This window comes from Pygocentrus nattereri, chromosome 9 (genome assembly GCF_015220715.1).
Source record: "Pygocentrus nattereri isolate fPygNat1 chromosome 9, fPygNat1.pri, whole genome shotgun sequence".
NCBI lineage: Eukaryota > Metazoa > Chordata > Actinopteri > Characiformes > Serrasalmidae > Pygocentrus > Pygocentrus nattereri.
The window spans coordinates 22,040,875-22,066,423 of record NC_051219.1 but is presented as its reverse complement, the minus strand read 5'-3'; the positions used below and the strand labels follow the sequence as shown (position 1 = coordinate 22,066,423).

Here is a 25,549-nt window from a genome sequence, read left to right as displayed (position 1 = left end):
TTAGCTTCTGCTCGACTTGACAACCTTTACTGATTGGTCTCTCGGATGAGCACGCGAGCCCCTCCTGTTCATCTTTGGCCCCACCCATTCTGCTTTTCTGCAAGAGCCTCGCCAGTGACGTCACCACGCCGAGCAGGGATGGGAAGTGGAGCGAGTGCTGGTGAGTTTCTGTCTAAACCAATAATATCGCGCAGTTCAACAGAGTCATAGTAGTGGGGAACGAGGAAGCGCCTTTAAACTAACGTACAGCTGGTGAGCGCTAACTTCCACAACTTCCAGCTCTCCTGACTCCGGCCTTTGCTTTTCCGCTCTTGTGTTTTCCTCTGAGTTTTAACTGAACGGATAGATGTGAGTAGCTCGTTTTTGTGCTGTGCTGTGTTTGTGTTTTGTAACGATTACATCACCGTGACGGCCAGGGTGCACATCACATGAACGACCCAGACCATCGGCTAGCTGGCTTTAGGCAGTCCCTATAATGTCTACAGATTCACTTCAGTGCATATCCTGAGATGTGCGGGATTAGATGTGGCAGGATGGGCTATAAGACCGGCAAGATTTAGCCCTTTTAAATACGGGATTAGCTAATAACATTATAGGAGTATTAACCGGGAGAGTTATTTGGGTTAGTAATTGTAGAGAAGCTGAACAGAGCCCGCGGCTGAAGTTGACTTCTTATTCACCTGCTTATTTTCCAGTGGTGCGTTCCACCTTAAATGGTGCAGCGGTCTCCATTTAAGGTGGAACGGGGAAATTCGAAAAAAAAAGCTGGCGACCAAGTTAACCTGTTAGCCGAGTACACCTGGGCACGTTGTACTTATGACGTTGTGTTTGTTTCTATTTTGCGCCGCAGAGGAGCCGAACCGATTGATCCGAGGGCAGCCTGGTAGGCCTGTGTCTTTATATGGTCTTGTGAATTGATGTGCATGAAAGCTGCTCAGATACATCCGTCTTGTGCTTGTGTGTCGATGTGAAATGTTCATGTTGGCAAACATGAATTACTCGTTATAATATTTTACTTTCGCAGATGTATAAGTCATTTGAACTGAATAGCATGGGTAAGGAACTAAACAGCTGAATGTAACTGCTAGTAAGCATGTCGATTCCTCCTCTTTCTTTCTAAAGTAGCGACTGGAAATTGAATCCTTGTTCATGCTAACGTTACTGAGGCGTTAAGGCTGCGTTCTCATTATACTTCTCTTGACTTTATGGTTTCCCATTCTTTGACCTGGAATCTCACCATTTTGTCAAGATTTGTGCAAACAAAAAATCTCAAAAGCTGTTTTGACTCTTTCACTTATGAGTCTTATTGATATTGGGCTCAACCCAAAAAGTAATCTGTAGGAACTTGATAGGGAAAGCAGAAGTAGATATATCCTTCTATCACCTGAATTAGACTTAAAAAGTGGATTTAAGTGTATTAAGAATTCCCTGTTAACTGCTGATAAATGTTACTGTGTAATTGTGGCTTTGAAGTAGTTCAATAAGGGTACATGTCTGAGATACTTGATACTAGTTTGCATGTCCTTGATTATATAGCTTGCCACAGTTTAATTTATAATCTCTGTTTATTGCCATGATTAAAAATTGAAGTACACTGTAAGTAAATGCAGCGTAACACTTTATTGTAAGAAATCTCCGATTTGGCTATACGATAGATGATCAGAATAGTAGTTGGATAAGAACAGTTCATTAGAGTTCCTTGAACTTCTGAGGATTATAAAAGGTGGTGCATGTAAAGCAAGAAGTATAAGTAGCAAAAAATACTATAAAATATCCTTTTTTGACACCTCTTACAGAGACAATGAACACCCTCCCCCTCTCTCGCTCCGAGGTGTTCGGGGAGCTGAGGAAAGAGTTGTATGAAGATGAGGAATTTCACCAGACTGACGTGCACATCTTCATCATCATGGGGGCCTCGGTGAGTTAGAATTTGTAAGATGGTCATGGGATGTGCTGAAGAGTCTTTTCATTTCTGTTTTTTAAAGGTTAAATCCACAAATGCTGGTTTAGTGCCACATCTGAAGAGATGATTAGATATGACCCTGTTTCTTCATTATCTTGTGGCATATGCAGTCAAATCAGTTGATACTGCCTCTTATTTCACAATTTCACCCATTACAGAAGGACATGTCTCAGATATCCCTTCAAAGCTGTGTTTGTTTTCCCTGAGGGGGAAGTAAAGGTGCGGTTTCGCAAACGAGGCAAGGAAAGGTTACTGGACTTGAATGAGGAAGTGTGCTTAATTACAGGGATAGAACAGGGAATTGAGTAACACAGTAAATCAGTCAAATTGTGTACTGTTCATGGCCTTGGAATTCTGACTGGATAGTTATGATGACGGACCACTCATTGTCCCACTGAAAGCATTTTGTGGTTTGGTCTGGAAGAAAGTATGCTTTAAACTGGGAACTAACTAGAGAAGGATTGTAGAAGATTGCTATGACTATACAATAAATACTGTTGCTTAATAATGAAACTGACCATTTTATTTAAAGGGAATTCCAGAGTTTTTTCAAATAATCAACATGCAACATTAAGATCTAAAGTCATTCAGAGTGATTTGATGTGAAAGAGAATGTGTTTTTGAGAAGCTTACAGAGTCAGAATTATTCACAAGTGGTAATTAGGAATCAGACACCTGAAGAGTTTAATATCTTTGAAAGCTTTTTTAAAAATGGAAATGTTTACAAATATGTTGGTTGATGATTTAGACCATAAACCATTTAGAGAAAGTATTGTTGGTTTTATTTTTATCTCTATGTATCTTAGATTTACCACTATTTTAATGTGATTGGCATTACAAAGAAGACATGTATTTAATCACTCGGTGTATTGTTTTTCTTGCATAGTAAATAAAATGTAAGGTAAATAAAATATTTGTGTTCTACACATGGCAACCTCACCACCACCATAAAGACATCTGATTCAGCATGTCTGTCAACAGGGTACACAATTCTCTACAATTTCACATCAAATTACTCTGACTGACTTTACTTCCATCTTACTGACAGAATGTCAAACTTTGAAAAATAGGAATTGCCCTTTTTAACTCAACTTTTTTTTTTTTTAAATCTCATTTTAAGTAGACTAATTAAAATATGTTGTTAAAATCCTATAGCAAATGGAGAAATTGTTGGTTTTGGCATTACATTTCTTTTAGATTACATAGCATTACTTCTCTTCAGGTAAATAAATGTAAACCAACAACTTTTTTTTTTTTTTTTTTTTTATCCTTGCCTTTAAAATGAACCCAGATATACAGATCTGGGTGTATAAGGGCAGCACATGTACTCCACATGGATTGGCCACCCTCTTTTTCTGTTTGTTTTGCAAAATAGAAGTGGTATGACTGAGCCAGATTGTGCAGTATCATTCCTAGTCAGCACTTTTCTTTCAGCAGGCTGGAGAGAGAGGGGGAGGAAAGGTCATGGCTAGGTTACTGTAGCATTGCTGGCCTTAGCTTTGGCAGAGTACTGAAACACAGACATACAGCCTAACATTAAGCAACAACTAGTATATGCTAGGATGCTAGTTCTAGTATTACCTGCTGTCCTCATATTCTTAATTGAAACTGTTTTGGGCCATACTGCATATTGCATTTGTGCCCAGGTTTTCTTGTTGGCTAACTTTCCATTTTAGCAATTTCATCTTGAAAATAAGAAGCAAACTGCCTACATTTGTAAATTGGCCAGGCTGCTGTAGCTCAGTGTTTATAGCAGAAAAAGAGCTCTACTGTGTATAGGCTTAGTTTTTTTCAGTGTGGTGGAAGAGGCACAGTGACAGCCTGGGTGTGGTGTTGTCAGGCAAAGAAAGAGAAATGCTCTACAAGGGCCAAGTTCAGGAAAAATACCTTTTGTGAAATAGTTGCAGAAGGTAGTGGAATTAATAGATCCCACTGTGGAATAAGCTGGTCGTCTTGGTTTTTTAGACAGTTTTATCATTTAATTCAGGGGTCTTTAATTCCAGTGTCCAGCACAGTTTGGGGATTTTATTGCTCAAGCATACCTAAAATATGTACTTTGTTAATTAGCAGCTTTATTGCATGTGTTTTGAGTAATATAATGTGCTGGACACTGGCTCTCTGGGACCTGAACTGCCCATCCTTGATGTAACATGTTGCTGAACAAAGCCATTTTCTTCTGGATCATTGGGAACTCTCTGAAAACCACATGACTCTCTTGTAGAGCTTTAGTGATATTAGTATTTATGGCTTAATTGAGAGGTTAGTGCTTTATTTTTGTTAGTGTCTTGCTTAGCTTGAAAGCAGCTCCCAAAACGGCAATAAAAGACTATTTTGGTTAGTCATCATAAGTCCTATGGGACAACAAATTAAAAGACCAGATGTGGATGATGATACATTACACAGATAGAAATGGTTCAGTTTTTATGATCTCTTCTGTGATATGTGATTTATAGCATTTGTTATATTGTTCAAAGTCAACACCATGAATTCTGCTCAGAATGGAATCTTCACCCTTTTTCCCCATGTGTTACACAGGGGGTCTTATTTATGTGAAATTCCAGTAAAGTGCTGCATGTAGAATAGCCTCACTGTCAGAACAAATCCTTTTGCCTTAATTTTTTTTTACCCTCACACAATTTTAAATGCCAATTTCATGACAAATAGTCCAAAATGACCAAAAATAAGGTGTTCCATTTAAAATCCATAGCCTTGTTTATTATTAGACTTGGTGAAGGCAAAAGACTGTATGTGTAAAGAATGCGTAAAGTCATCCTTACCAAGCACGGATCCCTTGATAAAACATGCCATGACTAATTGATTATCTGACTGTTGTATCTGTTAAGAAAACTGTGGCTGTGCCTCGCCCGTTAAGGCAAAGCCCAAACACCCATTCTTCTTAGTTGCCATAGAGCAGGGTGTGAATTATAACTCACCCTTTGGTTTGGGATTCTGTTTTTGTAAGAAGATATACAGTATCTCACAAAAGTGAGAACACCTCTCACATTTCTGCAAATATTTTGTCTTTTCATGGGACAACACTATTGAAATTAAATTTGCATATAACTTAGTCAGTGTACAGCTTGTATAACAATATAGATTTACTGTCCTTTGAAAATAACTCAACACACAGCCATTAATGTCTAAATAGCTGGCAACACAAGTGAGTTCACCTCACAGTGAACATGTCCAAATTGTGCCCAGTTGTCATTGTCACTCCCTGGTGTCATGTGACTTGTTAGAGTTACAAGGTTCCAGGTGTGAATGGGAAGCAGGGCTGTTAAATTTGGTGTTTTGGGTACAACTTGCTCATACTGGCCACTGGATATTCAACATGACACCTCATGGCAAAGAACTCCTCTGAGACTGTGCGAAATAGAATTGTTGCTCTCCACAAAGATGACCTAGGCTAGAAGAACTACTAATACCCTGAAACGGGGTAATAATTAGGCCTTGCCAGAGAGGGCTTCTACCAAAGAAGTTGAGGCCACGTGTTTAGCGTCATGTCCAGAGGTTGGCTTCAAAAAATACACGCATGAGTGCCAGCTCTGGTGAATTCCATGCCTAAGATGGCTAAGGCAGTGCTAGATAATAATGGTGGTCACCCAAAATATTGACACTTTGAGCACAATTTGGACACGTTCACTGTGAGGTGTACTCACTTGTGTTGCCAGCTATTCGGACATTAATGGCTGTGTGTTGTTATTTTCAGAGGACAGTAAATCTGTACTGCTATACAAGCTGTACACTGACATATATCCAAGTTTCATTTCTATAATGTTGTCCCATGAAAAGATATAATAAAATATTTGCAGAAATGTGAGGGATGTACTCACTTTGTAAGATGCTGTAATTGTACATATAGGGTGGGCGTTTTCATGTTATTTGGTTAATTGCTGGAGTGTTTGATTTTGCTTTGAGCATTACTGAATTTGGTGATACTCAGCTGTGTGTTTCTACAAATAGAAAACCGTATGTAAAACAAAAAAGAGAGGGCTATGATTTTTGTAAACCTCCTTACAGGTATTTAATTGAAAATGGCACACAGATCAATAATGCTGATATTTTGTATTCACTTTTTTTTTTTTTTTTTTTTTTTTTTTTTTTTTTTTTTTTTTTTGGTAAATGTATTCTAATTACAAATTTGATTTCAAAAAGTTAAGACCAGAGTAGTGCAAGACTACAAGTTTGCAGAATTGGTTGCATTTGTAGAAATCACTGTGTGGCTGGTGACCGTAAAACTCTGGCATGCTTCAGTAATGAATAGAACCACTTTGCTCAGGAATATATCAGAAAACACAGTTCATCACTGCTCTAGAAATGCAAGTTAAGCCATCTATCAACACTATCCAGAAAATGTTGCTGACTTCTCTGGGCTAAAGCTAATTTGTGATGGACTGATGCAAAGTAGTCAAGTCAAAGTTTAATTATCTATTGCCTTTTTACAAGCATTGTTGCAGCTTGACAGGAAAAAAAAAATCCAGATCAAGGCTTCCATGAGCAAGCTAGTGGCGACAGTGGCAAGGAAAAACTCCCTAACAGCAAGAGGAAGAAACCTTTTAGAGGAACCAAGACCCAAAAGAGGAACCAATCCTCTTCTCATCAATACTGAATAGCTAAACAGTAACAAACGACCAATATGCACAGATAATAAGGATTTACCATTGGTGTAAGATATTAAAACACAGAAAAGAGGAAAAGCAGGTGAAGGAATGGCTAGGATTAAATAGTAATCAGGTGTCATCAGGAGGGTCAGTGGCATGCAGGTGAGGTTGCCCAGCTTTGTACAGCAGCAAGCTCCATGGTGGTCAATCTGGTCAAGAAGGCGGGCAAGCAGTGGGTACCCGATGAAGGCAGATAAAGCAACAGCATCAGACCACACAGGATGGATAGTTGATTAGCTCAGTAAAGAGACACAGAGTTCCGTTAAGAGATGCCAATTATAGTATAGTGTTAAGAGTGCAGCAGATGCAGGAAGACAGCACCAACACTTTACTGTAATACTCTGTCCGTGAACCCCCAGATCTGCACATTTTATCTAATGGGGAAAAAACTAATTACCAAAGGCTCAGCTATGCAAGTAGTTTTTTAGCCTAGACTTAAAGACTGAGGCTCCGTCTGTCCCGAACACTGACTGGAAGATAATTCCAAAGCTGGGGTGCTTTATGAGAAGGCTCTAACCCCTTGATGTAACTTTATAAATTCTAGGTAATAATAATAATAAGCCAGTACCTTGTAATCTAAACAGGTGAGAAGTTAACTCAGGTACTGAGGGTTGAGTCTGTTTAGTGCTTGAAATATCAGTAAAATAATTTTGTACTCAAAGCGGAATATAACTGGCAGCCGTAGTCCGATGGTCAGACTTTCTAGTTCCTGTGAGGACTCGAACTACGGTGTTCTGGACTAACTGAAGCTTGTTAAGGATTTCGCTGGAACATCCAGACAGCAGTGAATTACATCAAACCTAGAGGTAATAAATCCACGAACTACCATTTCTGCATCCTGAACCCCAACTGTTGAGCTGCTGAAATGTTATATCAAGGCAGAAAAATCCACTTTCACAACTACAATAAATGGTATCCTCAGTTCCCAAATGATTACAGAACTGTGAAAAGGGAAAAAAATGTTATCTAACACAGTTACAGGCATGCCCCGTCCCAACTTATTTTAAAATGTTGCAGGCACCAAATTTAGAATAAGCATGTATAGATTTTTGTAAATATACATTTAATTAGTTCTCACATGAAATCTTGTCTTTATGTTTTCATTTGAATACAGATCAAAAAGGATTTGCAAATAATCACTTAATTTACATTTATTTACGTCCTCCTGTCTCAACTTTTGGAATTGCATTTGTAATTTGTCTGCTATTTCTTCAGTTATATTTACATTTTAATGGCTCTATTGCCTGTTGGTTTGAATTGTATTACTAAGGGTTATGAATATCCAGCCTTCCAAATCAGTTTAACCATTGTCGTAGTAAGAAAACACATGACTGGCCTGAAAAGCCTTTTCATTGATTTTCTGTGTTGCCACATCTCTGTACGCTTTACAATGAGATTACAGCCATTGGGTAACTCCCATTTTTGGCCAGATTATGTACTAAGTGGAAGTAGGATGTTTGTTAACTTGCGCAAGTTTATCTGGGTAAACTGTGATGACATGTATAAGGTTTCATTGCAGCTTTTATTTAGGCAGAGATCAGTGTCTGGTATTATTGGTGTTTGACACTTATGCAGCAGGTGTAACAAGATTCATTTAATATTTAGTCCAAATGATGGGCTACTGACCAAACATACAGCTAATTTGCAGGGATTTTATTTATTTATTTATTTATAACAATCTGTTTTATCCATACACATTTACTAGGGGGGCAACAATGCATCATGACATGTTGTCACAATGCAAAACTAACAGTGAGTATGTATACATGCACTTAAGAATCTGATCATAATCTGATTTCTGCAGTTATCAGATTGTTCCAATGGTCATGACAGCATACTTTGGTTTCTTAGATTAGTACTTCCTTAGAAGTTTAGATTAGTACTTACTTAGAGTAAGGTCTAGAAATCCGATAAAGAGCTGGATTTGACAACAAAAAACTTTTGGAGTGACACTAAAACCAACTGCATGTCTGACAAAATGAAGGATTTCTATATTCATCTTCATCAGATTACTGCCTGATTCCTGTAGATCCTTTTGGGAGTTTTTCCATCATCTAATGAGCCCAAGTGCATGTAAATGCATCAATGGAACTACTGACAATCTGATTTTCTGCATTTATAGGATTATTAAGTGCACGTAAGTGACAACATGGTGTGGATAATGGACATTCTATTAAGTACGCTATCTAATTGTCAGGGTGTCAATTTGAACATTTATTACACAATGACACAACAAGGAGTCAATATGAACATTTATTACCCCTTACGGGGACACAAGGTTCTGGCCAGGCAAAAACCACCTTATTTTCCCAAAACAGGGCAACATGGCCACTTTTAACAACATGGGTGAAACCATAAACAATCCACAAGGTACCTTCTCCACCAACAGTAACTAACAGATTACATTTAGCTTAATAACGCTGTTTCCCATTTCACAGCACATTCCCAACACACAAAATAATATTTCAATGTTAGGTATAAAAACAGTAATGTTACACATTATTCACATAGCTCTCTTGAGTACTTCTGGTTTACCACCTAGAAAGGTTCCAGATAGTCTAGTCCACATTTCCCAGAATTCCAAGCATGTCTATAACGACATGCTCCGTAAGCCCGCGCTCCCTCTTAAGCACCACCCACTGACCCATGCTGCAGACATGGTTCCTGGGGACCAAACAAAGAAGGTGGCAAAACACATCCGGTGAGCTCAATAAAGTGTTAAAACTGTTCCAACCCATGGTCTGACTCTTACTGCTAGTGTACACTCCTAGCATAGAAAAGTATACATTTTAACTATGTTAAATTAGCAACCATTAGCACAAGATATGAGCAGTGTTAGAAATGTTACAAAGAATCAGAGAGCTATTTACATAGTATAAATAACAGTGTATTTCTATACTTATGTGGAGCACATTAAGCTACATTTAAAAACTGCATTAAACTACATGAAATCCCCAGCACACTCCAATAGCCAACACACACAACCCATGTTGATGTTACATGTGGGGACATTAGTGGGCCATCACACTAATGCAACCAGATTGTTTAAACATCAATGTCCTGCCTACAAGCTCTAGTGTCATCTAGCTGTGCAACAACATGATGGTCATTTTCCTTTGTTTGAATTTTGTTCAAAATATTGAGAATACGAAATTGTGGACCCAATGTTGTAAATCGAATTATGTGTATTGTAATAGACCCACATACCTTTTATGCTTACTGATGTCAGCTGTCGATATTCAAAACCACATGGCTTGTATTTTTCCCTTTTTATTTTTAGGGAGATCTGGCAAAAAAGAAGATTTACCCAACTCTGTGGTAAGAAGGCTTTTTTGTTAGTATGCTTTTGTATGGCATAATTGTCCTGCCATCAAATGCCTGCATTGAACAAAGTATTGTTTCTCTGTCTCTCTCAGGTGGTTGTTCAGAGATGGTCTTCTCCCTGAACAGACTTATTTTGTTGGCTTTGCACGTTCTGACCTAACTGTGGATGCCATTCGCACAGCCTGTCTGCCTCACATGAAGGTAAGTGAACCCCCTCTGTGCACACACACACACACACACACACACACACACACACTCTCACACACACACACACACACACACACACACACACACACACACACACTCACACACACTCACACACTCTCAGAAAAAAGGTACGACACTGTCACTGGGCCAGTACCCCTCTTGTCATTGTAGTGGTACCCTCAAGGGTACATCCCAGTACTTTTAATCAGGGAACATAACTGTACCATAATCCATTGAAATTATATTTTCTAAGTTGTATTGACTCCACACACCCTGTCTTGTATTCAGAGCTTTTATTTTACTGTTCTGTTTTAAAACCTTCGGCTATGAAAAGGTACAAATATCTACTTATCCACTAGGAAAAACCCATGTAAGGTACACCACTGGACCTTAAAACCACTGTTGTGCCTTCGAGGACATATTTGTATTGTTTGTACCTTGATGAATGAATCATGTACCTGCATGGTACGTTTATTTCTAACAATGTGTGTACCCTCTGAAATCTCTGCCAATTCCTTTTCTCAGGCTGCAGACACTGAAGTGGACCGTCTCTCAGCCTTCTTCAGTCGTAATTCCTACATAAGTGGGAAGTATGGAGACGAAGCTGCTTTCTCAAATCTGCATTCTCACCTGCTGTCCCTACCTGGAGGAGCTGATGCCAACCGCCTCTTCTACCTCGCCCTTCCACCCACTGTTTACCATGATGTCACCAAGAACATCCGACATCATTGCATGAGCACCAAGTGTGGAGCAGGGAGCTTTCAATTAACTTAGTTCATGTAAAGTGGTAGCTTGGCAGAAAAATCAGATTTACAGAATTTGTTTCTTACCACATATGTTGTAGATCAGCCAGTCTGCAGTTTGCTTGTTTAGTCTTGCACTGGAGCAATGTGGCTGATGTTGCCAACAAGCACTGAAAGCTTTTAGCCCTCATATTAGCACAGTGCAAATTTCATGACCAAATCAACACTTACTTGCCTCAAACCATGTCTGTCTATTAAGCAATATTAAATGGATTTGATTGTGGTTAATGACAATTCTTCTTCTTCTTCTTTCGGCTGCTCCCATTAGGGGTCGCCACAGCGGATCATCTGTCTCCATCTTACCCTATCCACTGCCTCCTCTACTTTTACACCAACCATCTCCATGTCCAGCTTCGCTACATCCATAAACCTTCTCTGAGGTCTACCTCTTCTCCTTCTACCCGGCAGCTCCATCTCCAACATTCTTTGACCAATATATCCACTATTCCTCCTCAACACATGTCCAAACCATCTCAACCTGGCCTCTCTGGCTTTATCTCCAAACTGCTCTACCTTCACTGTCCCTCTGATCTGCTCATTTCTAATCTTGTCTAATCTGGTTAAAGACAATGCATGATGTATTTCCAAAAACAATTGTAGCAACCATCTTGAAGCCTGAATTTTGCCCATCATAACATCCATTACTCATTAGCTGCATTAACCTCATAGGTTTAGTGCAGAACTAAAAAAGCAAACCTGGAAGACCTAACCTTTCTGTTTTAAACCTGCAATATATAAACTTTTTTGTTAAAGAAATGTATCTGATCCTTTTGTGGCCTTTGTCTTGGTTTAATAATAAACAGCCAAGAGCTGTTTAGAGTGGAATATCTTCACCACAAAGGCTTCTTCTGATGGTTAGTCTGTTCATGGTGCACGTTCATTCAAATTCCATTAATAATTAGGATGTGCTGATGCTGGTCCTTTAAAGACTTGGATGAATATGAACCATCATGACAGAAAAATCAGATCTGGGCAGAAAATAGTAACGCACAGTGAGGCTTGTAATGTGTGCACAGTGAAAATTATGCATGTTTCCAAATCCTCAAGTTTTATGTAGTGTAGCTTTAATTTGCATTAATGAGGAAAATTATGTAATTTTTTTTTGTGCCAAGCTGTTGCTTTAAGACCTTTTTGCAGAAGGTAATGTGTGATAGTAGATTATCTGAGAATGAGAATGGGATGCTGTATGACTTTCAGGGGATGGAACAGAGTGATTGTAGAGAAGCCGTTTGGGCATGACCTGCAGAGCTCTGAGGAGCTGTCCAATCACCTCTCCTCTCTCTTTACTGAGGACCAGATCTACCGCATAGACCATTATCTTGGCAAGGAGATGGTGCAGAACCTTATGGTCCTCAGGTAAGCTCCTTTTTGCTTCCTATTATTTGAAAGCAATTCCCCCCCCCCCCCCCCCCCCCTCATTTCTTTTTTTGTCTGTGTTTGTTAAGCACCTCTTAAAACATTCACCTATTCTCTTCATGTACTAGGTTTGGAAACAGGATATTTGGACCCATATGGAACCGGGACAGTGTGGCTTGTGTGGTTCTGACCTTCAAAGAACCGTTTGGAACCCAGGGCAGGGGAGGATACTTTGATGACTTTGGCATCATCCGGTAAGCAGAATTAGAGTTAGATTGCACTTGCATGTCTGGCTAATTTTAAAATGAGAGCAGTTGAGATGGGTAGCTACGCTCCGGATATGTATTACATATCATGTTTATGATGCCTGCAACTAATCCTGCACAGGATTCCTCTCATACTATAAATGAAACTGGAGCATCCTTGTTAACCTTGGATTAACATTGATCTCTCAGTACCCAGGCAGAGTTCTGTGGATATTAGTAACCCTTTCCTGTAGTTGCATGATTTGCTAATTAATATATTTGATTCCACTCCCCTGCTCCACTCTAACTCCTGTCTAGTGATGTCATGCAAAATCACCTGCTGCAGATGCTGTGTCTGGTTGCCATGGAGAAACCTGCCTCCACCAGCTCTGATGATGTGAGAGATGAGAAGGTAAGCAGCCTGCCAGGAAAATAAGTTTAGCCCAGTCCTGTTAAACCAGTCCTGAGGGGCTACACAGACTCCTCTGGGGGGTCTGTTGTAATCACTGGTGGACGAAGTACACAAATCATGTGCTTGAATTAAAGTAGAGATATGCGAGGTAAAATATTACTCCAGTGAAAGTAGAAGTTTCTCCCTTTAGACCTCCACTTGAGTAAAAGTACTGAAGTATTTACCTTCAAATGTACACTGCTCAAAAAAATAAGGGGAAGGCTCAAATAACACATTCTAGATCTGAATGAATGAAATATTCTCAATGAATACTTTGTTCTGTACAAAGTTGAATGTGCTGACAACAAAATCACACAAAAATCATCAATGGAAATCAAATTTATTAACCAATGGAGGCCTGGATTTAGAGTCACACACAAAATTAAAGTGGAAAAACACACTACAGGCTGATCCAACTTTGATGTAATGTCCTTAAAACAAGTCAAAATGAGGCTCAGTATTATGTGTGGCCTCCACATGCCTGTATGACCTCCCTACAATGCCTGGGCATGCTCCTGATGAGGTGGCGGATGGTCTCCTGAGGGGTCTCCTCCCAGACCTGGACTAAAGCATCTGCCAACTCCTGGACAGTCTGTGGTGCAACGTGGCATTGGTGGATGGAGCGAGACATGAGGTCCCAGATGTGCTCAATCGGATTCAGGTCTGGGGAACGAGCGGGCCAGTCGATTGCTTCAATGCCTTCATCTTGCAGGAACTGCTGACACACTCCAGCCACATGAGGTCTAGCACTGTCCTGCATTAGGAGGAACCCAGGGCCAACCGCACAAGCATATGGTCTCACAAGGGGTCTGAGGATCTCATCTCGGTACCTAATGGCAGTCAGGCTACGTCTGGCGAGCACATGGAGGGCTGTGCGGCCCTCCAAAGAAATGCCACCCCACACCATTACTGACCCACTGCCAAACCTGCTGAAGGATGTTGCAGGCAGCAGATCGCTCTCCACGGCGTCTCCAGACTCTGTCACGTCTGTCACATGTGCTCAGTGTGAACCTGCTTTCATCTGTGAAGAGCACAGGGCGCCAGTGACGAATTTGCCAATCCTGGTGTTCTCTGGCAAATGCCAAGCGTCCTGCACGGTGTTGGGCTGTGAGCACAACCCCCATCTGTGGACGTCGGGCCCTCATACCATCCTCATGGAGTCGGTTTCTAACCATTTGTGCAGACACATGCACATTTGTGACCTGCTGGAGGTCATTTAGCAGGGCTCTGGCAGTGTTCCTCCTGTTCCTCCTTGCACAAAGGCGGAGGTAGCGGTCCTGCTGCTGGGTTGTTGCCCTCCTACGGCCTCCTCCACGTCTCCTGGTGTACTGGCCTGTCTCCTGGCAGCGCCTCCAGCCTCTGGAGACTACGCTGACAGACACAGCAAACCTTCTTGCCACAGCTCTCATTGATGCGCCATCCTGGATGAGCTGCACTACCTGAGCCACTTGTGTGGGTTGTAGAGTCCGTCTCATGCTACCACGAGTGTGAAAGCACCACCAACTTTCAAAAGTGACCAAAACATCAGCCAGAAAGCATAGGAACTGAGAAGAGGTCTGTGGTCCCCACCTGCAGAACCACTCCTTTATTGAGTGTGTCTTGCTAATCGCCAAGAATTTCCACCTGTTGTCTATTCCATTTGCACAACAGCATGTGAAATTGATTGTCAATCAGTGTTGCTTCCTAAGTGGACAGTTTGATTTCACAGAAGTTTGATTTACTTGGAGTTATATTGTGTTGTTTAAGTGTTCCCTTTATTTTTTGAGTGTACTTAAGAATTGAAAGTAAAAGCACTAAAATTCAATTCAAGTGTATTTGTATAGCGCTTTTTACAACAATGTTGTCACAAAGCAGCATTACAGAACTTTGAAAACACACAGTTACAATATATATCCCCCAGTGAGCAGGCCAGAGGCAACGGTGGTGAGGAAAAACTCCCTCAGTCTGGAGGAAGAAAAGTTGGGAGGAACCAAAACTCACAAGGGGAGACCCATCCTCCTTTGGTCAAACAGTGTTTACAGTTTAATAAGCTAAATACCAAATAAAAGCTAAGAGGATCTCTGTTTGAAGACTGGATGGTAAAGCTTTAGAAACTGCACGGGTAGAGGCAGTTTCTGACCGAGTCTTTATGAAAAGTGGGAGTGAGCTGAAACGGTCCCATCCTATCTCTATGCTGGTACATCTGAATGGCACAGTGATGTAATTGAGGGTGTTGCAGTTGGCACAAATGAACAGGAGAGCAGGTTGATGGTGAGGAGGAGGCCCTGATGGTTAGTCTTCAGCAGGATGTGAGGGCAGTCATTATCTCAGGAAGAGTAAAGAGACAAAATTAGTTCTGGTCAGGAGTATGACTAATAAATATGATTTCCCCCAGAGTGTGGTTAGTGACTCCGGCAGATCTAACTATAACAGCATAAACTAAAAGGAGAGAACCAGAAGGTAGCATAGATATGAGAGTACCCTGAGACACTGGGATCCCCCCACTCCACCATCAACAAACCTGTGTGATCGCGTGAAGTGGTGGGTCAACAGCACCAACATCTCAGTTTACCATAAATCTCTATGCCCATGAAGCCCTGGATCTCCTGCCTTTATCTAAAGTGGAAGGCTAATTATCAAAAGCTAAACAGAACAAATATGTTTTCAGTCTAGACTTAAAGGTTGAGACTATGTCAGAGTCCCGAACATTAACTGGGAGATTATTCCACAATGAGAACGGTGAGAGACCATGCAGGGCTTTATACGTCAATAAGAGAATTTTACAGTTGACACGGAATTTGATAGGAAGCCAGTGTAATGCTGATAAAACTGGGCTGATGTGATCAAATTTTCTGGTTTTAGTTCATGCTCTTCCTGCAACATTCTGAACTAACTGAAGTTTATTTAGGTTCCTGTTGGAGCATCCTGACAACAATGCATTACAGTAGTCTAGTCTTGATGTTATAAAGCATGTACCAATTTTTCAACGTCATGTAGGGATAATGCATTTCATAACTTTTAAATTTCGGAGGTGAAGAAACGCTGACCTTGTAATATTACCTATGTGTTGATTAAACGTTAGATCTGAATCAATCGTCACACCAAGATTTTTAGCTACTGAACCAGGGGTTACAGAGAAGTCAGCAAGATTTCACATTAAACCTGAGCATTTATTCCGAGCAGCCTTTGGACCAAGAAGGAGAACTTCTGTTTTATCTGGGTTTAAAAGAAGGAAATTCTGCAGCATCCAGTTTCTTATCTTTTACACAATCTTATATTTTATTTAATCTGGATTAATCATCTGGTTTGGTTGATATGTACAGCTGTGTATCATCAGCGTAGCAGTGGAAAGTAATTCCCTCCCTATTATAACTAAGCCTAATGGTAACATGTATAATGTGAATAACAGAGGACCTAAAACAGAACCTTGTGGAACTCCATATTTCACTTTTGTATAATTAGATAATACATTATTTAATTGTATGAACTGAAACCGGTCAGTGAGGTAGGATGTGAACCAGGATAATGCTATTCCTCTAATTCCAATGATCTATAGTGTCAAAAGCTGCACTTAGATCGAGCAGTACCAGCAGAGATACTGAAGAAGCAAAAAGAAGAGCATTTGTTATCTTAACTAGAGCTGTCTCTGTGCTATGGTGGGGCCTAAAACCAGATTGGAATTTTTCATATATGTTGTTTTTATGTAGATAGGAACAGAGTTGCTGGACTACCGCTTTTTCTAAAATCTTAGAAATAAATTAAGTTGGAAATGGGTCTGTAGCTTGACAGTCCGCTGGGGTCAAGATTTGGCTTTATCAAAGGTTTAATCACTGCTAGTTTGAATGATTTGGGTACATGACCTAGGCTAAGAGAAGAATTAATTATTGTTAAAATGGGTTTAATTATAGCTGGTAGTACTTATTTAAATAAGTTTGTTGTAATTAACTCAATGCAACTAAGTTTAATTTAATAAAAACTTGCTTTAAACACAGCTTCACAAATGAATTTTCCTTTACTACATTGAATCTCTAGGTCTCTTTTCCTAATCTAGCAAAAACAAATTAAATATAAAATGAAAGTGTTTGTATAAGTTCAGTAAAAAGGCAGTCACAACTGCATATGTGTACATATTTCTATATTGTGGTTTATGTACACAAAATTAGTCACTCCCAAAGGTTTATGTTGCTGGGCCCGCTGTGCCCTGATTGGAGTTCTTGCTTTGCGCCTCTTTCGTTTTGACATGTTACGTTTTTATACACACATAAACCAAAAGCAATGACAGATTTCTCAAAATGTAGTGAAGTAAAATTTTATTTATATATAAAAGTTACTCCAAAATAGAAATATGTCAGTAAGGATACACAAAAAGCTACTTAAGTACAGTAATGAATTACATTTACTTTGTTACTGTCCACCACTGGTTGTAATCATAGAAATTAGAGTTTTCCTTTGGCTGACACTTAAATTGAAATTACTTGATTTTTTTTTTATTTTTGGTTCCAGAGGTCATAAAATCCACAGTGACTCCTGCACTGCATGCAGTTTCACTACAAGAAAGGCAAAGTCAAATCTGATTAAACCAATATAAAATGCTGTGTCTTTCAGTCAGTGTGATTTTAGTTGTATTTTAATGTAAGAATTTAATGTATAGTTTACTTCATTAAATATACACCCCCTTTACTTCTTCAACATCTGGACCTATATTTCCAAAGCTCCTTAAAGTATGAGTGCTATTTTAGGATTGGATTTGTGTTTTATTTAAGATGACCATACAGACAGGAATAGATTCTAAATCAGCGCATGACTGTTGTGTATACAGGCCCTGGCTTATCTCATATTTTTGATTTTAAGGCTTATTACTTCAAATACAAAACGATAAATAACTTTTACTAACAGTGTAAGCGATGAAAGAGATCTGTTCCAGTATATAGTATAGTATCAAGTATAGTGTCTAGAGGTAAAGAGATTTAAGACTTTAGGCAGACAGCTAGCTCCAAGCCAATGAGTCTTGTGGCCAAAATTAAGAACTTGCTGCCAGAATAATAGAAGTATGATTATCGTGTGTGTGTGTGTTTGTGTATACATTGTGTTAACATTAAATAAGCATGTCTCAGAACCAAGATCCAGCCAGCTGTTGCTTTGTAAAAGAAACATTTATTTAAAATTTTAATAAAAACATTGCTGTTGTAGTAGTTAGGTAGTTTCCCTGGAACGATTATATTTCACAAAGTAATATTAGCAAAATACAGCATCTGTGACGCCAGATGGAGCAGCTCGGTAATACAGACCACACACCACTATGTTTGGCTATTGTGGTGGTTACTAAAAATTAATTGCCTCAAAATCTGATGAGTCTGATTTTTTTTATTTTTTATCCAAAGAAACAGGTTTGTTAAAAGCAGAAATGCAAACAAAATATCTACTTTGTATCAATATATTCTGGCTGCAGACATGCACTCTTAGCCACATGCACTCTCTGCCACAATGGCAGAAGCACCCTAACAGCAACAACCTTTTAGCAGCTGCTGCTTAGCGATATAGCGTCCATAACACAACTAGATGATTACATTTAATGCATCTTCCTGTTGGGGGAAAAAATCATAGAACCCATTAAATGTGTCTGTTGGTTCCTGGTGGTTTTCAGTATTCACTAATGGTATTCTGTGTTTTCCTGATAGGTTGATATCACAGTGAAAAGAATTCTGATCAAGTATTTTGGGACTGATTCCAGGTAGATTTGATCGTTTCCTAATGGTGTCTATCGGCAACCATCAAGCTAATTCCCGTTACCATCAAGTTTTATTCCTAACGGCCCTGCAAACACAGTTACGTTGCCACATTTTTATTGTTTTGGTGCCCAGAACATTGTTCGCTTGGTGTTCTCTACATTGTCACAACGTTGAAATGCCATTCCTCAGAATTATGACAACATTGACTGTACGTTGTCACAACCTCCTAGAATCCTTAAGTTCTATTTTAATCAATATTACAGTTTTTGATAACCGGTTCTAATCGTCTTCAGCCTGGTTTTCATGAGTTTCGGTGGTAGCATTTTTGTTCTTTCTGCGAATAAACTCGACATTAATGTCTTATCATTATTGTTGGTTTTATTTTGAAAGTTTCTATATTTTATTATCTTATCACTATGAAAACATTTATTATGCATTCAGTGTAGTTCTTTTTGCCCAGCAGTACGTTGTTCGCTGTTTTTCCTCATAAAACTAACAAACACTGTTGTGGCAAATCATGCACTGACGTCATCAATAGGCTGGCAGTGCATGTCAGGCTGAGAGTGCATATCTGCAGCCAGACTCTTTTCCTTTGTATTATTGGTGGCCAAAATGTAGTGTTGTGGCCAGGGGTACCAGGCAAAAGGCAGGGCTGGTCTATGGAAGCTCCATAGGTCACTCATGTTCTTGAACAATCATGTAGGCCTATTTGTTCACTGGGGCAAGGGACTAAAAATAACTGCTTTGATAATTCTGAAGGGGACTCGAGGCTTATGAGAAACTAAGCATATTGTATTATTTCTATTTATTTATCTGAGAAACTTGTATTGAACAGTACATAGACACTCGAAGTGCTTACTTGATGAAGCTTAAGTCAGCTTCTTATTCGTAAAAGTTTGCTTTTATGTGGTGAAGTTGACTGCTGTGAATTCCCACACTGATGGCCATGCTAATTATGCACTGCATTCGCTTAACACATACAAGTAAATGGTTAAATTAAATGTTGTACATACTACGCTACTGAAAGCACTTCTAGTGGTGGTGTATTACTTTTCAAGTCAAGTCAAGAGGCTTTTATTGTTATTCCATCTATGTACAAGTACACAGTGGAGTGAAATTTCGTTCCTCCAGGTGAGGGTTAGCAGGGGTTAGCTCAGTCCTTGTGAGTTTTTAAAAACCTGACTGCTTGAGGAATAAAGCTGTTGCAGAGTCTGGCAGAGTCTAGATGCCCATGATGGAGGGGAGAGAGACCCTGATGATCTACGCAGCTGTCCTCATTATACACTGTAGGGTCAGTGCAATTCCCAAACCAAGCGATGATGCAGCTACTCAGGATGCTCTCTATAGTCCCCCTGTAGAACATGGTGAGGATGGGAGGGGGGAGATGAGCCTTCTTCAGTCCCTGCAGGAAGTAGGTGCTGCTGGGTTCTCTTAGCTACACAGTTAATGTGGAGGGACCAGGTGATGTTATCTGTGATGTGGACACTGAGGAACAGTGCTCCTGACGATTTCCACAGCAGAGCCAGTGATGTTCAGTGGGGGGGTGGTCACCTCGCACTCTTCGGAAGTCGACAACCATCTCCTTTTTTCATACTATTCAGTGTGGCAGTATGTGGTTTGGGACACGGCCAGAGCATAGTTAAGGTTGTCGTTAGCTAACCCAAACCCTCCTAGTACTGTAACAAAAAGTTATACCAGAGCCAGTTTAAGAGGAGCCTGGCCTCTTCCTATTATCCCTTTTATATCAAAAACGAGTCAGCAAAATGCCTTTGCTGCCATTAGTGCTACTGAGTGCTGATTGGTTCGTGAGCAGAGCAGCTTATTGGCTGTTTGCGCTCATTGACATCATGGACGTACATGAGGTGCCATTTTAAACTCCTTTAACTTGAGTTAAAAAGTTCTTGAAACTATAACATCAGTGTTGAAATTTATGCTGTTTTATGTTTAGGAAATGAATAGATGTGTAACAGTTTGCTCAGACCACTAACTCCACTAAGCCAATGAACCTTGTGGCTAAAATTGAGAATTTGTTGCCAAAATAAAGTGTGTGTGTGTGTGTGTGTGTGTGTGTGTGTGTGTGTGTGTGTGTGTGTATGTATACATTGTGTTTACAGTTGTCTCAGAACATGGCTCAAGCATGTCTCAGAACCAAAAACCAGTCAGGTGTTGCTTTGTAAAAGAAACATTTATCAAAACCTTTAATTAAAACATTGCTGTTGTGGTGGTTAGGTGGTTTCCCTGGCAAGCTGGTCTGCCCTGACGTCATCCAATCTAGGTTGTCATTAGGTGCTGTTTTGCTAGTTTCATTTTAAAAATGTTTAAGCAAACATCTGTTTTCAATTCACCTGGTTTCTGTACTAATGCACTGGGGTACGGACAAAGTTATAGACACATCATGGATAAAGACCTAATTAATTCTGTATTAGATGTTTTGATTACATCCACCATCTGTGGTTGTTACCTTCTGAAAACATTTTTTGAAGTGATTCATCAGAGAAGACCTAGGCAGAATACACAGGTTTCACAAATGCACCATGGAGAATTTCTACACTTTCTCTCCCATCTCATAATTCGTTTGTCACCCCCTGCAGGTGAAGGTGCTGAAGTGCATTGCTCCTGTTTCTCCCTCAGATGTGGTTTTGGGCCAGTATGTAGGAGACCCAGAGGGAGAAGGAGAGGCTAAGCTGGGTTACCTAGATGACCCTACTGTCCCAAAAGCCTCTACACAGGCTACATTTGCCACAGCTGTTCTCTATGTAAGGAATGAACGCTGGGATGGTAAGTGGCAGTTTTATTGATTTTATTTTTATTTTATATCTTTCTAAGTGATATTTAAACATACATTTGTAAAAGATCTGGCAGGGTTTCCAAAGAGCTCTTGCTCTGTGAGAAAATGAGACCTTTTTATAGCCTTGCTGCACTAACATGTGGAACTGAAAATGGTCCTAAATTAAGCTATTAAATGGTTAACTGGGAGAAACTTCACTTACTGTGTTGTATTAAAAATGATTTAGTTTATATTGCAATGGTTTAACTATTCAGGTATTTTGAAAAATCTGTGGGGTTCCTCATTATTAAAGGTGGTCTGTCTCTGTCCCACAGGTGTTCCTTTCATCCTGAGGTGTGGGAAAGCACTGAATGAGCGCAAAGCAGAGGTGCGGCTACAATTCACAGATGTGCCAGGGGATATCTTCAGTGGGCAGTGCCGCAGAAATGAGTTGGTGGTGCGTGTTCAGCCTAATGAGGCCATCTATGCAAAGATGATGAGCAAGAAACCTGGAGTATACTTCAGCCCTGAGGAGACAGAGCTGGACCTGACCTACCGCAGCAGATACAAGGTGAGAGAGGGCTTCTGCTGGATTATGACTGCTGAATTAGCTGTTTTATGTGTTCAGTGCCATTTAACATGATTTTACTGATGCAAAATCTTTTTGATTTGATGTTGCATATTATGCATCAGAATGCCTAAATGATTTTACCATATCCACACTGTCCTATGATATGATGCATAAGCTAAGATCCATCTCTCTGCAGGATGTCAAGCTTCCTGATGCGTACGAGCGTTTGATTCTGGATGTCTTCTGTGGCAGTCAAATGCACTTTGTGCGGAGGCAAGTCTAGTGCTCTCCAGCTACTTTTTTGCTGTATAGCTTTAAAAAGCTGTAGTATTTGTGTTAGTGGATGGAATTTTCACATATTGTAGAATTAAAATTAAAGGGGAATTCCACCAATTTTTAAATTTACCAGAATTTTTTTTAAATCAGTGAGATTAAATTAAATTAAATTAAATAGTCGTACAGAGTGTACACAGTTTTGATGTAGAAAAACTGATTTTCCTATGATGTTGGTAATGAGAATAAGTGTTGTGATGTCTACAAGGCAAATATAGCCACCCTATTTGCTGTACAAAATCGCCAGTTTACCTTTGTTTCTCTGTATATGTGATGTTGATATTAAAAATAGTGAAAAGTTTTCTTTGGGTGCTATTTTGCTGTATAGCACCTGCATAACCTGCATTTTAATTTTGCAGAAAACTGGTGAAATTTCCCCTTTAAATAAAACTTTGATCAATAATTATTTCAACTTTTTAAAGTGATGAACTGAGGGAAGCATGGAGGATCTTCACCCCACTTCTTCATCAGATCGAGAAGGAGAAGATACCACCTATTAAATATAAATACGGGAGGTAAAATGATCTTTTCTTTAAATGTGTAATTGTTCACATATTTACAGTGTACATAATATAATAAAGAACTATGTTTCTGTAGTCAATCAATTTTTAGATCTCTTGATTTATATTTGTCAACTTCAGTATGAAGTATGCTGTGAGGGGTCTTGTGATAATGGGAAGTCTGAATAGAAACAAGCTCATTTAATGCTCATTTAGTAGTCAAAAACAATCCAAAGTTCAAACTGATGCGTTGTCTGTCAGTCAATGAGTCAGTCAATAATGGCTAATGTCATGCATTCTGTGTTAGAATGATATGTTTGTGCCTAGTTATAATTTAAAGCTGCACTATTTGTGTATTTTCATACACAATGTAAGTGTAAATCTCAAATCTCATAGGTGTCACTTTGATCATGGTCTTTCACTGTTACAAAAATAGCTGTTTGAATAAATAAATCAGACCAATGATGCATTTTAAGCTCCTAGAACCTATGAAGATGTCTTCCTTAAAGCTGCACTATGCACAATTTTATTTTTATTTATTTATTTTTAATTGTTAAGATTGAAAGAAGTTGTGACGTAGTACTGAGTCAGCCAAAACATATGTGTGTCTGCAGTGGGAGGCACTTTGTTAGCATTTATCAAGCCACGTCATACATCTTGATGTGTTAACATCACATGCACAAAAGGAAGGCTTGGCTCAATGTTTAGGTCCGAAATACAAAATCAGCGTGATTCTGGTTATGTTATGAAAGTAGTGACAATTTCCTTACATCCTCAAAAGATGTGTCATTCACAAGTTTTGAATGAGTTCTGTTTAAATACGCTTTCAATGTGCTTGCAATCATTGGAGTCATCTGCTCTGGGAATGGGTCTGAAGCACAACTGACAGTGTTGAACGTTGTGTGCAGTTACGCTTTTCCACCAGACATCGTCCACATCCTCAGGAATGTACATAGTGCAACGTTTTTTGTGTAATTCTGTCTTTCTATAATTGTTTAATTAAACAATTAAGTTTAATTGTTTACTTAATTTATTATTTCATCTCTTTACTTGTAGTCGTGGCCCTTCAGAAGCAGATGAATTGGTGCAGAAGGTGGGATTCCGCTACGAGGGAACATACAAATGGGTCAACCCCCACAAACTGTGAAAAGAACGTGGCAGGGAGGACCCAGTGGAGAGGAGTGATAAACACCTGGATGTGTGCATTAGACATGTTCTAGGGTGTATCGCAGACCAAAAGATGGCATGGCTAGGACAACATATATTTAAACTTTAAACTCTTAGGCTGAGCTTTTTTGTATACCTTCTAAATCTAAGTCATGGTTTGTTTTTGCAGTGACTCTTGTAAAACTGAAAGCTAAAGTTTTTGTAAAGCTGTAGTTTTTTACCCCCATTTAGAGGTCAGGAATTTTCAACATTTGTAAGCAGGAATATGTCTGCATCCCTGTCTATGTAGTCTAATCTTGCTGATCATTCCTATAAAGAGTCACTGTGCTCATCTGTCATTCCTGCAGTGCTTGTTTACATTTAATTCCAAAATCGTTCAAGTTCATTAAGCCATTTGGATGGCTGTGAGCTCACAAAACAGGTCTTAAATAAAGGATTGTCTCTCAGACTTTCTGTAGATTGTTTAATGCATAATATTTTTATTTAATTTACACAGAATAGGATATTTAAAGGAGAATTACACTGACTCAGCATTTTTGAATTAATTCAATATCATAATTCAGTGAGATGTCATTCAAAGTGGTTTGACAAATGGCTCATTGCAGAGAAGCTTAATGACGATTTCTTTACCATAGTGGTGAAAGGAACCCATGGTCACGTTGTCTACATCACAAATATAGACATTTTTTTACTATCTGGAATGACAGGAGAATCCATCTCAAACTCTGGACAGTTCAGACTTTTCTTGAATGATGCATATTACATCAAACCAATCTGAATGACCTTATTTGCATCTTATGATTAAATGATGTCTTTGGTGAAATTCCCCTTATTTTCTATATATTAAACATATAGAATAAATGTGTAGAAAATGATAAATATGTTTGAAAGGAATAGATTAGTATAGAAGAACAAAACATGTAGAAGTGTTAAAGAGTATAGATCAGAGGAACACTTTTCAGTGTTGAAATTGCTATTGACTTACCTGTGGAAAGTATTGACTGATACTTGCTGTTCTTGCTTTTTATGTATTTGATTTAACTCATTTAACTTTGGATTAAATTTTAACCCTACTTATAACAACACTGTCATTTTGCCACTCCACTGTTTGAGCTTGTGTTACCTGGGCAGGTAACAAGCTTCACTGCTGCTTCAAGCCAGGCATGGCACATGCTATAGCCTTTAGCCTATATAAAATGTAATAAATTGATATGAGGAAGCTGGAAGGGAATGTATTAATTTGAGTGAATATGGGTGAATAACTGTTGTGCTTTCATTTTAACTTCTGGTTGTGTTTTGGTGTTTTTCCTCCTAAAGAATTCCCAAAAATATATTTATTTTATAACTTTATATTTATTTATTATCATATATATAATATAAATATATACATTTTATTTTATATATATACATTTTATTTTATATATATATATATATATATATATATATATATATATATATATATATATATATATATATATATATACATACATACA

The 25,549-nt window shown here is 39.0% G+C and overlaps 1 protein-coding gene across 7 annotated transcripts; it reads left to right on the top strand.

Moving 5' to 3' along the window:
- The first annotated feature begins 73 nt into the window (after window positions 1–73).
- g6pd (glucose-6-phosphate dehydrogenase) lies at window positions 74–25,279 on the top strand. 7 transcript variants are annotated; one of them, XM_017683342.2, is made up of 14 exons: window positions 111–160; window positions 851–883; window positions 1,797–1,918; window positions 9,905–9,942; window positions 10,041–10,149; window positions 10,681–10,898; window positions 12,156–12,314; window positions 12,443–12,568; window positions 12,878–12,971; window positions 21,310–21,496; window positions 21,821–22,056; window positions 22,253–22,329; window positions 22,812–22,904; window positions 23,946–25,279. In XM_017683342.2, exons 1-14 carry the CDS (start codon window positions 139–141, stop codon window positions 24,034–24,036), a joined length of 1,605 nt encoding a protein of 534 aa, XP_017538831.1. In that variant the 5' UTR covers window positions 111–138; the 3' UTR covers window positions 24,037–25,279. The 7 variants fall into 7 exon arrangements, with proteins under 7 accessions (XP_017538832.1, XP_017538831.1, XP_017538835.1 ...); XM_017683345.2 differs by lacking the exon at window positions 111–160 and adding an exon at window positions 196–348; XM_037541647.1 differs by lacking the exon at window positions 111–160 and adding an exon at window positions 214–252.
- Window positions 25,280–25,549: the final 270 nt, after the last annotated feature.

Coding starts and splice junctions, on each gene's coding strand:
- g6pd (XM_037541646.1), top strand. CDS start 817: ATGACGTTGTGTTTGTTTCTATTTTGCGCCGCAGAGGAGCCGAACCGA. Junction 9,943..10,040: donor AAGATTTACCCAACTCTGTG/GTAAGAAGGCTT, acceptor TGTCTCTCTCAG/GTGGTTGTTCAGAGATGGTC. Junction 22,905..23,945: donor ATTAAATATAAATACGGGAG/GTAAAATGATCT, acceptor CTTTACTTGTAG/TCGTGGCCCTTCAGAAGCAG.